Below are 13,116 nucleotides of genomic sequence, written 5' to 3'. Positions count from 1 at the left end.
ATTTCGCATAAGCTCTATTGTAGGCAGCGCCATTAAACAGGCTACAAATGCTTCGCTCATCCTGCGTCTAAAAGTTGTTATTGGTAGTCCATCGGTATGGCTGACTGAGCTTACTAATGACACTAGGTAATGTCAATTTTCAATGAAATCTGTACAGTGTGTCTTTTTTTTCTTTCTTTTTTTGTTCACTGGTTCTGTTTTATATTAGTCTCACCATGAAGTATAAAATATTTATTTCCTTTCCATTAATTTTCTCCCTAGATGGGGTTTTAGTAGAGTAGGTTACAGAGGAGATAATATAGAATAAAAGGTTAAAAAGCGCGAACAAACCTTTTATATAACCCTTTATTCAGTAATAGACCAACTAGCTCAAGCCCAAGTTTTAATGCGAGATAATATAATAGGATAAAAAAATGAACGCACAAGAACAAGCTGCGGAAAGATAACACGAGCAAGCGGGTCTCAGTACCGAAGAATAAATATTCATATAAGACAAAATGTGAACAATAAAAATGATGGCTACAAAACTAGGTTATTCCTAAGGTAACTCCTAACATCTACGTTTGTCGGAAGAAATTGTGCTTCGAATAGGTATTACGAGCAGGCAAGGGGGTTTCGGTTAGTTGAAGCCGTTGTGTAATGATATATTTTGAAATAAAAAGCAATTCATAGAGAAAGAGGCAGTACTTCACAACGTTCAATAATTAGTTTTTTTCGTTCCTCCTTTTTTTATGTAGCTTCCCGTCAGAGATCGAGAGCACGACCACGTCTACGGCCGACTGAGCCTTGATCTTTTCGGTCACGCCATCGACACCTGGGAGTTCGACGAAAGCATTGTCCAAGAACTTACTGAGGGAGACGGTAAGTTTTAGGATTCAATTAAATTTGCGGATGTGGCACGTAAAGAAATGGGGCAAAGTGCAAGAAAACTAAATTATTGTTTCCTTGGTCGGACACGGCATCGTTGACATTGAAAAAAAGCGTCCAGTAAAAACACAAAAAGGAATTAAAAAAAAACATAATCCAAGTTGTAAGTTAGCGTTTTGTTCGTCTTTTAGTCTCCCCTTTGTCCCTTGTATTTTGTGTGCGATTTTTATACGGTGCGGAAGCACTCTCCCTTAATGCCTTCGGTAACGAAGTAGCGAGAAGTTGGCGTTTTACAGAGCGTAGCGAGAAGCCTACGCTCATGGCTTTGTGCACAAAAATAGGAGTAACATTTTGTTAATTTTTTTTAAGGCGCACTTACAATATTAATTTTGTGTTCGGCAAAATCCAGAAGCAGGCGCGTAACGGTGTCCCAGAAGGTCATCAAACTCCCGGACGCTCATTTAACTTCTTATGAAGACGCTTGCACACAAAACTCGGAATTATCAAAAACGACTGGCAGTAAAAACTTGGCAAGTAATATCTTGAACCGCCCTGCAATGACAGCAGGCGATCTGCTGATGTAGTAGAGCTTCATCCTGCACGCAGCGCATTCCCACAAGCAGCGCCCCACGTCTTCCTTTTGCACACGGCGCTCCGGTGGTGACGTCACGCTCCCCCACTGCGCATGCGCGGCGAACCCCACCTGCTTCACAACGGCTTCCGTGACAAAGCATCGCGTTGCTGCGCTTTTCTTTGCGTTTAATTTCTGAGGCGCGTGCGTGATGACGTATTGGTGTGACCATCTTTCGGGCACAACGCCGCCGTTGTTTCGCGTAAAACGCCCTTCACACATATGCGACTGAGTAAGACCAAGAGAGACAAGACCGGTTTTTAAGCCTCTTGTGACTTCTTAGGACTGGATGCGCTGCTGCGGAGTTGGTCCTAAGACGTCGCAAGAGGCTTGAAAACCGGTCTGGTCTCTCTCAATCTTACTCGGTTGCGTATGTGTGAACGGGCCGTAAGGCTTTCGCCTTGAAAACTAAAAACACGCACTCCCCTCCTCGTCTCCCCGGCGAGGGAGTCGTCCATTTCCCTCTGTGTCAAACTTCGTCGGCGTCACCCAAACACCGAATACATTGGGAGACTGGATTGAGACTTTGGGCCGTGGCCACGTGTGAGGAAGTCCCAATTTTGTTTCTGCCCCGCCTGTCCCCCAGAAGTGCTATTGTTAGCTGTACATCGTTCAATGGACCTTTCTTCCAGTGAACTGCGCACACGTACAGCCCCTCACCTGGCCTTCCTTCCCGCTGTCGCCATTTTTACGGGGCAAGGTTCCGGTCGACCAACATATTCAGCACCTATCTTTGGGCATATTTTGCCGTTTTTGGTGATTCTTGTTTGAGAATACGCGAGTATGGGGCATGAAAGGCCACGAAGATCAATACAACGCCCCGATACCAATTGTATTCTGACGGGCGCAGGAAATCTGGGTTGCCCTTCATTTCTAGTTCCAAGACAACTCAGACGGCGCTCGTTACTGGAAAAAGCTCAATTTTCTCTGGACAATTTCCACCAGCGCTCGAACCTTCTGTTTGTGAATCCTAACTCTCAAGCGTTGCCTTACTCCCGACAGACACACCAGGACGCAAGTTAAGGAACCTCTTGGGGAAGGTGCAGCGTAAGAGGAGCTTCTCCCTGAGCAAGGACCTGCTTTACGGGATTCCCACCGAACTTGGTGTTCCTATCTACATCGAGCACAAACAAGCCGAATGCACCTACATCAACCGCAAGACGTTTTCCGTGAATCAAGCGGATGACGCCAAGTTCTCCCTCGATTTCAAGAGGCACTACGTGTGAGATATTGCCCCTACTATTTCAATCACCCACTGCGTTAGAGTAATGGTGCTTCACTTCTAAGCAGGGTGGAGAGCAAAAATCGATATAATTTCAATCGTGATTTCCATAATGATTGAAATTATGATTGATATCAGATCAGTTTTGCTATGAGTACTTAGAACAAATATTTGCCGCCACAATAATCCAAAAAATCTTTTTTGTGTGTGTGTGTCTATTATTTGCGGAATTTTATGCTCGTATCTTTGTACTTAAATAAAATAATCATCAAGGAAGAAAGATTTAAATCATGTCGAACACGAGCGAAAAGAAGCGCGCTTCGGAGCACATCGGAGCGTTGGACTTGATTTCTACTTTGAACTTCGTTCAAAAATTACGTAACGTCCCATTCCAAAAAAAGAAAAAAGAACACCAAAAAAGAGCGAAAACTAGAAAAGCAATTTCATTCTCCAATGAATTCCAAATTCGAAAGATAAAAAAAAAAGAAAAAAAGATTGATTTAATTAACAAAAAATTAAGCCGTTTGTTCTAGTATGGCGTCGAAGTTTGATTGAACTGCACTTTAAATGGATAGTAATTTATCTGACGCACTGTTATCAGTAATAGGACAAATTCATCAATCAATCAGTCACGTCTACGTCTGGAGGAGAAAAATAACTATTTTCTATTTACAGCTATTACAATCAAATAAATTTGACATAGATCTAATAAATTTGACTGGTTTACATTTTTCACAAAATCGTGATTTTTTGTTTTTAGCGTGCTTCTAAGCTAAACGTTTTAAAAGATTGATTTGTAGGAATGATCCTTGCAGCAAATGTACAGACTTGAAACCGAATTTACGGAACGAATTGTGTATTTGAACAACGTCGAATGGTTTCTATATCATAGCTTCTAAAAGTTAGTTCGTTGCTCTTTTTTACGGAAGGAATGTTCGTGAAGAAGGTCCTTAGCGACAGCATCGTGGGTACAAAAGGAAGAAACAAATAGGCGATTTAGATGAGTTTGATACGCTCTCTTCTTCTGTCTTATTTATAACCCAAAGCTCTTCTTTTCTTCGTCACCAATCTGGTTTTACGAAATACAATTTTCGATAACTATAGTTTTTTTTTACAGTAAATATTCTTTGGGAAAGCATCTAGTTTAGAATATGATATGGCTTGCTCTCGGGTTGATGACGGAGGCTGCTAGGAATCTAACACGCTCCTTCGGATGGCAGTTTTGTCCTACTTGTACACGCGTTACTAATGCCTCACGCAAGCGACGGGGATAGAGGAAGAAATTTCGAGAGCTGGCTTAAAGGGATGCTGAACCGAAATCTGGATTCCACAAAGCACGCGGGAAACGCGTGCAATGGAATGCTACAAACATCAAAACATCACTCATACAACGATATATCGAACGGATAATCGCATTTTCGAGAAAAAAAAAAGGAGGCGCATTTCACAGATATGTTTACGTCATGTTTCTCCGAGAAGGAGAGGGAACGGCCTCGCGTCTTCTCCACCTCGCGGCCTTGAGGGAGCGAAGCGAAGAGAGGAGAAAACGAGGTATCTTGACGTCACGCGCCTCGTCGGCCTCGTTCAATCTCAACCTCTTTTTTTTTTCTCCAAAAATACGGCCGTCGATTCGAGATATCGCCTTACGACTAGTTTTGTAGGTATGGTAGCGTCCCACGTACAGCTCCTGCAGTGTTTTCTGAAATTCAAATTTCGGCTCACCATCTCTTTAAACCTTTCACGACCTTCATTTAATTTATTTACACCATAAGGGCCCGTGAAGGGTGTTACACATAAGGGGGGGGGGGGGGGTATTCAAGATTTATACAGTAAAGAAACGCAAATAGATGAAAAAAACAAAAGGAAACTAAGAACCGAACGCACCTAACCCACTCAGGACTGCTCAGAATAACAGAAATCATACAACTAGTAAGGCAAAAAATGGAAGTTTAATACAAGATAGAAAATTATTCGGGTCCAGAGTGGTGGCTATGAATGACGCGAGGTTGTTCCAGTCGCTGATGGTCTGAGGAAAAAAAAATCATCGATTAAATGCGTTCGTAGAGCCTGAAATATGTTTGATGGCACATCTGTTGTTAAGGTGGGAAGATATTCAGTCGGGGGTTGATAGCAAGCCCATGAGTTGTTACCACCCTCAACTCAAAATCATGAACACAGATATTCGGTAAGGTCTGTAATCTGCTCGCTGAGGCTATTGGGAGGCGACACCGCGAGTTAAATCCATCGTTAACTCGATCGTCTGCAAACACGTCCCCCGTTTGCCCTGGCCAGTTTGTTGGTCTCATTTCGCATCGAAAAGGAGCTACGCCTTGACATTTTCTAACGTAAAATCCACCATCTAAATGCCCATTCCGTGAAAGTTCCAGCTATCTGTGTGCAGGTGCGGATTACTTTTATTTTTTTGTTTTACGTTTTGCAGAGCTAGGGTTTATGGTACGCACGCCATATATTTTGAAAATATCACGCGTCATGTCGGCCGATAGGAGCTGCAACTTCCTACAGCACTACCCGAACCTTGTCTAAAATAAATGACCTCGTTCAAGCAGTCACCAACAAATAGCCCAACCCTGTTATAAACCACTTCAGTTACCGAAGTAATTTTTCCACTCTGATGCAGTTGTTCTGTGCCCACAACTTGTAAAAACAGTTTAGGATATCCTTACAAAAAGTGTCTTCACTGCATCATTGTCTCTTTTCGTAACCCCAGCCATCAGAGCCAGGGCTACAGCGTGGTCGGCGTGAATCTCGCCTTCAACAAGACGTTCTTGGCAGTGGGCGCCAACGTCCAGACCCTCTTCAACCTGCCGATCAACCTGCACGTCACCGTAGACACGGTTCACAAGAGGATGAGCCTGAAGCACCCGCTGAGCCTGCCCTGGAATGTCATGAACCACCACTTCCGCCCGTACACGTTCGTCAAGCAATACGGCCTAGCCACAGATGCTTCCACCACTGCCCCCTATTTGTCTCAGTACCCTGTCTACAACAACCACGAAGTCACTGAGGTAAAGCCTTGTCCTCGCCAATTAGAGGGACACTGAAACCCCCGAAACATATTTTCTTCTATTTTTCTGGCGATTCAATATGATGTCAAAGACTACCCAACCAATATTTGGCTATAGCGTCGCGTATATTTATAAATTAAGTAAAAAAAAATAAAAGCCGTTTACAAACCCCTGTAACGCCGAATTGGAGCGCAGCTCTTGAGGAGGAGTAGGGAAGGGTACTGAGGGGGGTCACGTCACCTGCGGGTAGTCGCGTGACCCCGGGGGGGGTCACGTGATCTCGGGGGAGGGGGGTCACGTGACCTCGGGGGGGGGGGGGGGTCACGTGACCCCCCCCCCCCGGTTACGCCGACGCCGACGCCGACGCCGACGCCGCTCAGGCTGGAAACGGGCCCCTAAGAGCTGCGCTCTAAAACGCAACTTCTTGAAACCGAATCCGAAACTGTCCTGGTGAGGAAGAAGAAATTAGGAGGAGGATGTTGCCGCAGGTAACGTGGCTACACCCGACCGCGTCTTTTCTTTTTCTAGAACGGAGCTGTAAAGGGCTAGTTTCGCTAGTATCGTGTCCGTCAGCTAACAAATGATGACACCAAACTCTGGACAGCTACCGCCACCTCAAAGCGACGGCCGCAACCAGACAACCGGCTGGGCGGTTGTCTGGTTGCCGCCATAGCTCATAGGTGGCGGTGGCCGTTTAGACTTTCCACTCTGGCTTGCCGACTTGCGGCCGGCCATTACTTCATTCCAACCATGGTACAGCCTCGCTGGTCTTCCTTCACCAAAATGGAAAGGCTGAAAGTTTTCTTCTTTTTTTTTTTAATGCGAAAGCATTAGCTATTCCACAAAGCGGAGCCGGTGGCGTCTGTAACTGCAAAAAACCGCGAAAGAAATGCCCATTCTCCCATTGGCTGAGCAAAACGGCTCCTAGATAGGCATTGGCGGCCGGCCGCTTTACGAGAGCGCGCGTTCGGCCGCCGCTCTCGTGTCAGGCGTTGCCGGAAAGAGGTTGGGGGGGGGGGGGGGGGGGGGAGGGGGGGGTGCTTACGGCCGCTTCTGGGGCGGCTTGCTATAGAACATCGTCTCAGCTGAGATTAAAAGGTTAAAAGGCGCGAACAAACAGTCCGAAAAAAGACACACGTACGACACGGACAGGCGCCAAGCTCCAACTGATTTATTGAAACACGAATCATCGTCAGACTCGATCCCAATCGCCAAAACACATGAAACTGATAAAAATTCTTATCGTTCATTACACACATCCTTCAAGAAACACAATTTCTTTGGTTAATAGATAAAGATATGGCATGCTTACACATCTGTCAGCCGCTTTGTGTATACAGAAAGCTTCGATTAGTTATCCTCCCATTTTTTTCATTCCCTTTCTTGATAAACCTTGTACGGTCAAACAAAGGTTCGCACCCACATCGTTTGCAGTGCTCCGCAAGATGCCCATTCGAATTATCGCGCACGGCAAGCTTGTGTTCGCGCGCTTTTTCATTAAAGCATCGGCCGGTCTGACCGATGTAAACTTGCCCACAACTAAAACGAATCTCATAAACCACCTTAGTCACGCATTCGGTGTATCTTGTTACATGTTTTTTTTAGCACACTACATACCTTCGCTTTGTGATCCCGGAGCATATCTTTGGAAGTTTGCACGGGGCTGAAAAGATTACGTTAACCCTGCGTCTAACAGCCATCTTTTTTTTAAATTGTGGGAGACTTTCTTCAAATAATGGTATCACCTGCACTGGCATCTTATTTGTCTTTTCACGACTTTTGTCAACACCCTCTCGTTTAATTTTTTGTAAGATCCTTTCACACACACATGTCACTAAGCTCTTCGGGTAACCGGCCCTCGTCAAGTGTGCAACCTGCTGATCAAAGCTGACCGGAAGTCTATGATGGCAGCTTTTTTGTAATGGCTGCGTGAAGGCAGGAGGATGCAATCCCCCGTTTTACGAGCTTTGAGTGGGCACTGCTAAAAGAGAGGAGGCCTTTCTTAGTTCGTGAATTAAAACTCCAGCATAAATGATAATTAGTAAAAAAGAGCTGTAAATCTAGAAACTGAAGACTGCCATCCTTAGGCATTTCCCAAGTGAAGTTCAGTCCGCCGGACAGTGACCTAAACAGATTAGCAATTTCTGCCTCGTCCTTTTTCATACAATTCGCTGTACATTCCCCCAAAATAACCACAAAAAAAAATCATCCACAGAGCGGAAGATCTCGACCACATTCACCCCGTCAAGAGTCCTCGATATGCGCTTGTCCATGGCAGAAAGATAAATGTCACACAAAACAGGTGCCACTGAAGAACCAATACAAATACCACTCTCAAACACGGTGAAAGAAAGTGCTGCAAAGGCTGCGCTGCGCGAGCGTCTTGAGACGCGGCAAGAGTCCCGCTCAACTCGTGCGTTGGCTTTGGCTGTGTTTCTTTCGCCCAGTCTCAGCTGAGACCCTGTTTCTAGCAACCCGGCCCTGCTCCCCTCAATGCCGAGGAACATAGGCACCAACATCGTCGGCGGCCCCAACCTCGGCAGTAGCGAAACGTGGCTCTCCACGCCAGTACACCGCAGACGAACTAAGGGAGCGGAAGAACGCCATTCGTGATTTCGCATTCGCAACTCATGAGAACGGCTTAGGTGTCCTCGGAATTTTTTTTTAGAGTACAGCTCTTAGGCGCCTGTTTCCGTGCATGACGGCGTCGACGTAACCAGGCGCGTTGCATGATGGGACGTCACAGACCTCAACACCAAATCAGTTTCCCCGCTAAATTTAGCGGGGGTGTTGAGGTCACGTGACGTCAGTTTTCCTGCTAAATCTAGCGGAGAAATTAAATTTGTTCATAGGTGACGTGACACGAAATCATGTGACGTAATTTTCCTGAAATTGTGTTGAGGTCACGTGGCGTCAATTTTTCAGCTAAATTTAGCAGGGAAAGTGTGAAAAAAGGGAGGGTATGGAGGAGGAGGGGAGAGGACACAGGTAAAGAAGGGGAAGGTACGGAGGAGCAGTAAATGAGAAGGAGGTGGAATGGAGGACTAAAAGGGGAGAAGGGGTGGAGAAGAGAAGGAGGAGGAAGAGGAAAGATTATGAGGAGGAGGGGAGTGTACGGAGGAGGAGGAAGCTAGGGCATACCCTCCCTTCCGTATCCTCCACTCCTCCTCCTCAAGAGCTGCGCTCTAATTTCGAGTTACTGAGATTTAGAAACGACAAATGCACCGAGTGCAGAAGACTGATGCTGCCGCCATCTATGTTGTAGGAAGAGTACCGACCTCAAACCGAAACTAGTGCCTTTCTGTTCGGAGTGATGGGTGGGAATGCTAGAGTGCAGCCACTACCAAAGTTTATCTACAAACGTTTAACGCTGCAACCTGTTGTTTATAGTTGCGATGACTTCAAGTAACTGGGCCGCCGTAAAGATAGTTACAGACGGCGTAAATTTCCGCACCCAGCTGTCTACAAAGCAGCATGGTTGCGATCTTTCGATTCTTATAACAGTTTACACTGAAGAAAACTGATGATGCTGTCCGAGCAGAAGCTTGATCCGTTTGAGCATGGTATTATGCGTCAACTACTGAAAGGGTGCGGCTTAAAACTAGTCTGTTGGAATATCCAGCAAAACTTTTCGTGGGACTTTCGATTTCGATCGTCATTACAGGTGGATTAGATATTAGCCTTGGTGAGGACGTCGAGAACGAGAGCTTCCTCGAACAAAATACGACGGGGCAAGTTAGCTGACGTAGTTAAATGTTAAACATGATGATGTTGCCCAAGCCTCGGGTAAAGTCACAATGTTTAGCTTTCTTTGATGCCTACTGGGCAGTCAGAGGTTTCTGCTGGGGGAGTTTTGTCGACAAATATTACATTTGTCGACTTGTCAGCTTGGGGCCGCTGATGCGTTTCTTCTGAGCATTTCTTGACACTGGTATATTTCAGCGTCTGTACGGCAACAGAGCGACTTAAAACCTGGAAATAAATCACGGGTTGTCAATTGCTTCCTTCGTGAAATAGCAGACGCTCACAATTCAAGCTCGCGTTTGATTCCGTTGCCCGTGGGACGCGATTTCTATCAGAAATATTTTTTTTTTCTTTCGGTTCCGCGACACACCGTAGCAGATGAACCCTCCGTCTGCTCCCGCTCCTCGCCGGCCTCGCCGGAGCGAGGCGTGACAGGAATGCATTTTGGCGCACGCCCGATTTTCTCGGTGCAGCGGATGCATGCACGCGTGGGTGCCGCCGCTGAAACGAGCTCGGAGAGTGCAACCACTCGTGGAGTGCCTGCCGAAACGAACTCGCTTTACGCCGCGAGTGGGCACGCATAGGCACGAGTGCCGTGAAACGAACTCGCTATTAGATACGCAGCACCTTGGAGCACCCAACAGCAAACACAACGTGGGAGCGGCGCCTCGAAGAGAACTCTCGCCAAGCTTTCTATACTCCGCGACAACTTTTCTTGGCAATGCAGTGGAAGGTACAGGCCCGCGTCCTCTCCCATTTTCAGTGTGCGCGGGCTCTCCTCCTCTCCACGTTTTGGGGGGAGGAGGAGAGCCCACGCACACTCAAAATGGGAGAGGGGACGCGGGCCTGTACCTTCCACTGCATTGCCAAGAAAAGTTGTCGCGGAGTACAACCACTCAACGTGGCTGCGGAACCAGACTCTCGCCAGATGGCACTAGCGCATTGAAGATGGCGCTACCCACGATAAAACGGTATTTTGTCTCGAGTCTCGTTCCGAAACGCTGATTGGCTCGCTGTGCCGTTCCCTTCGCCGTTTGCCAAGTTACGGTGACACGTATTATAGCAACGCAAAGCTCTTACGTACGATCTTCTAAAAGTCCCTAATTATGCTGCAGAGTCGCGCTAGCATAATTTTTCGTTTGTTCTCGTGCAGTTTGACCGTACCTACTTCGCCGACATCTTCGGCTACGGCCTGAACGTAAAAGGCAGTCTCCTCAGCAAGGGACTTAAGAAGGGACTGCAGAACTTTTGGCACGAGAGCGACTATCGTCAGAAGTACTTCTATGCCACCCAAAACCCAGAGGGCCACCCGCGTGAACTGCAGTTCACCCTCGTTCCAGCTGAAGGAGACGCTACGACTGAGGTGATTTGCAAATTGTGATCAATACTGACTGCAAACCCGACAACGAGTGTAATAACTGCACTTGGTGGCCATATTGCGTCATTTAAAGAAATATCCTGAAACTCATTGCTGTTTCTTTTACAGCGATAGCTGTCATTGACTCTTCCCGCCACTTGAAATTACGTTGATGTAAGGCGTCCGTCAATATCGTCACATGACATCGTGACGTCACGGATCGACATGTGACGTCACGATCTCACGTGACATCAGGGTGCACATCATCACGGTGCTAGGTGACGGCATGATTGTCGCGTGACACCCTGTCGACTTGGTATCACGTGACTCAAGTGACGTCATGACGATGTCAAGTGGCATCATGACATTCACGGGACATCACAGTGTCATGTTGCGGTTGGACTAAGTAAGCGCGCTACTATCCGAGCAGACGCTAGCAATGGTTTCTCCGCGTTACGTCAGAGGAAAGATACATAAGGATCTATTGAGGTCCAATAAAGAGACGCAGCTATATCTGTGATTGCACTGTGGTTTCACAAAAGACTGCGTTTTTTTTTAAATGAATCATTGAAACATAGCGTCATTGACAGTCATTTTTCTTGTTCAAACCAAACAGATACAGGTCGATCTCGGCTACAATTTCCTCGAGCCCAATAGCGCAAGGAACAGCCACTTTCCCGTTCACGACAACGTCGGAGAAGATGGCCAGGTTCCTTCTACTCATGTACTCAACCTCGACTACGCCCTGAAGGGCAGCAAGGAGCGCAAGATGTCCGCAGAACTGAGGTACTCTTTCACCAAGGACAACTTCAGGCACAAAGTTCAGTTCTTCTACGACCGAACACCATTCCACCCGGAGGAGAAAGACCACACCAAGGTACTCGTAGGTTTTTTCCAGAAACCTGAAAAGATCAAACTTACATTAAGGTATCTTCTTAGGTCTGCTTGGATGTTACAGCAATGTTCCCAGAGCCCGACCGGGCAAGGTTGAACAACCTCTCACTTTTCTACGAGGGCAAAAAGCTTGAGTCCCAGCTGTACCTCCGCTACGGAAAAAACTGTGTAGACCAGTCTAGCGTGAGTGTTTATTGTCTCTAATAGCATCGATATTATTACTGGCTGTTGTGTTGTTCAGTGCTGCATGGTCAATTGGAGAAGAATTTTATCGCGATAGTGTTAAGGTGCTCGCGTCGCAAAAAATTCGGTGTCGGCGTCGGCGGCATCGGAAAATCCTGATTGGTGGATAGGGTCATGACGTCACAGCCAGGTGTGACGTCACGCCACATGACTTCGTGCGGGAGTTTCAAACCCACAACGCTTACATGCGACTTGACGTGGCGCGTGACGCTGCCGACTACGCCACGCACACACGCTCGCAAGGCTGGGGAACGAACGCGGTTTTTTTCAGAAGGCTTTGAGAAGGCGTCCCGATAACGCTATCGCGTACCACTCCTCAAGGCGAAGCTTAAGCGCCCTCCAAATGTTGGCATGATTTTTAGGGAGGGGCTGTAGCCTTCCATAGCTTGAGAAAAGCAGGACGTGGCGAGAGCCGAGCATCTCCTTATCACTCAGCAGCCAATCATATTGCGGCATTAGCCAATAAGAACTCAGAAGGACAATTCCCGAAGCAGGAAGCGTTAAGTAATAGGTCACGCCCTGCGAAGCTGTCAGTGACAAGAGTTACGGCACAATGTTTTATGATTCTTACATACATGTTTTGTTGGTGAAGCTGCATAAAAAATGAAAGCGCATTATATACGCTCGTTGGTTAATGCGCAATTCAAGGTGACGGTGCCATTGGGATTGTAGACAATCTGGCTCTCATACGGTTGGCCTATACCTTAGTGACGAACGCTTCGCCTGATGCTCAAAAGACCCAGGTGAATTGGCCCTTTGACGAAAATTATTTTCTTGTTTTCAGAAACGTCATATTCAAGAAAAAAACAAAAAAACATTGATGCATTCTCAGAAAATGCGTTAGCATGACCCTTGGGAAACGCTAACACAGGCCCTTTCACTTTGCTGTATTGGCTTTCTCTTTTATCTTTCTCTTTTGCTTCCTCTATTTTCGCTGCGTTTTTTTTTTAGCTTTGTGACGGTGTCAGTGTTAGCGTTTCCCAAAGGGGGACGCATTCCGTAAAAATCCACCAATTCATTCCTTTGATTTTTTGGCCCCCTACTCGGACCAGCGCTAGTACTTTGTTGACACTCCATTTTGTAGCACGAACCAACGCATACTCGCTCCAGACACCTGCAAGTTCAGACTAGC

General features: G+C 46.6%; 1 protein-coding gene across 1 annotated transcript in view; it reads left to right on the top strand.

The window, feature by feature from the left end:
• The window catches only part of LOC8041793 (vitellogenin-4-like), a 100,732-nt gene that overhangs the window by 56,116 nt on the left and 31,500 nt on the right, over positions 1-13,116 (top strand). Inside the window, exons 15-20 of the mRNA XM_040220580.1 lie at positions 738-861; positions 2,501-2,720; positions 5,449-5,746; positions 10,644-10,853; positions 11,464-11,724; positions 11,787-11,924. Of these exons, the coding sequence (XP_040076514.1) occupies positions 738-861; positions 2,501-2,720; positions 5,449-5,746; positions 10,644-10,853; positions 11,464-11,724; positions 11,787-11,924 (1,251 nt within the window). The remainder of the gene's footprint in view (positions 1-737; positions 862-2,500; positions 2,721-5,448; positions 5,747-10,643; positions 10,854-11,463; positions 11,725-11,786; positions 11,925-13,116) is intronic.

The sequence above is a fragment of the Ixodes scapularis genome, unplaced genomic scaffold (genome assembly GCF_016920785.2).
Source record: "Ixodes scapularis isolate PalLabHiFi unplaced genomic scaffold, ASM1692078v2 PGA_scaffold6__148_contigs__length_123643588, whole genome shotgun sequence".
NCBI classification, from domain to species: Eukaryota; Metazoa; Arthropoda; class Arachnida; order Ixodida; family Ixodidae; genus Ixodes; species Ixodes scapularis.
This window is presented reverse-complemented; position numbering and strand designations above follow the sequence as displayed.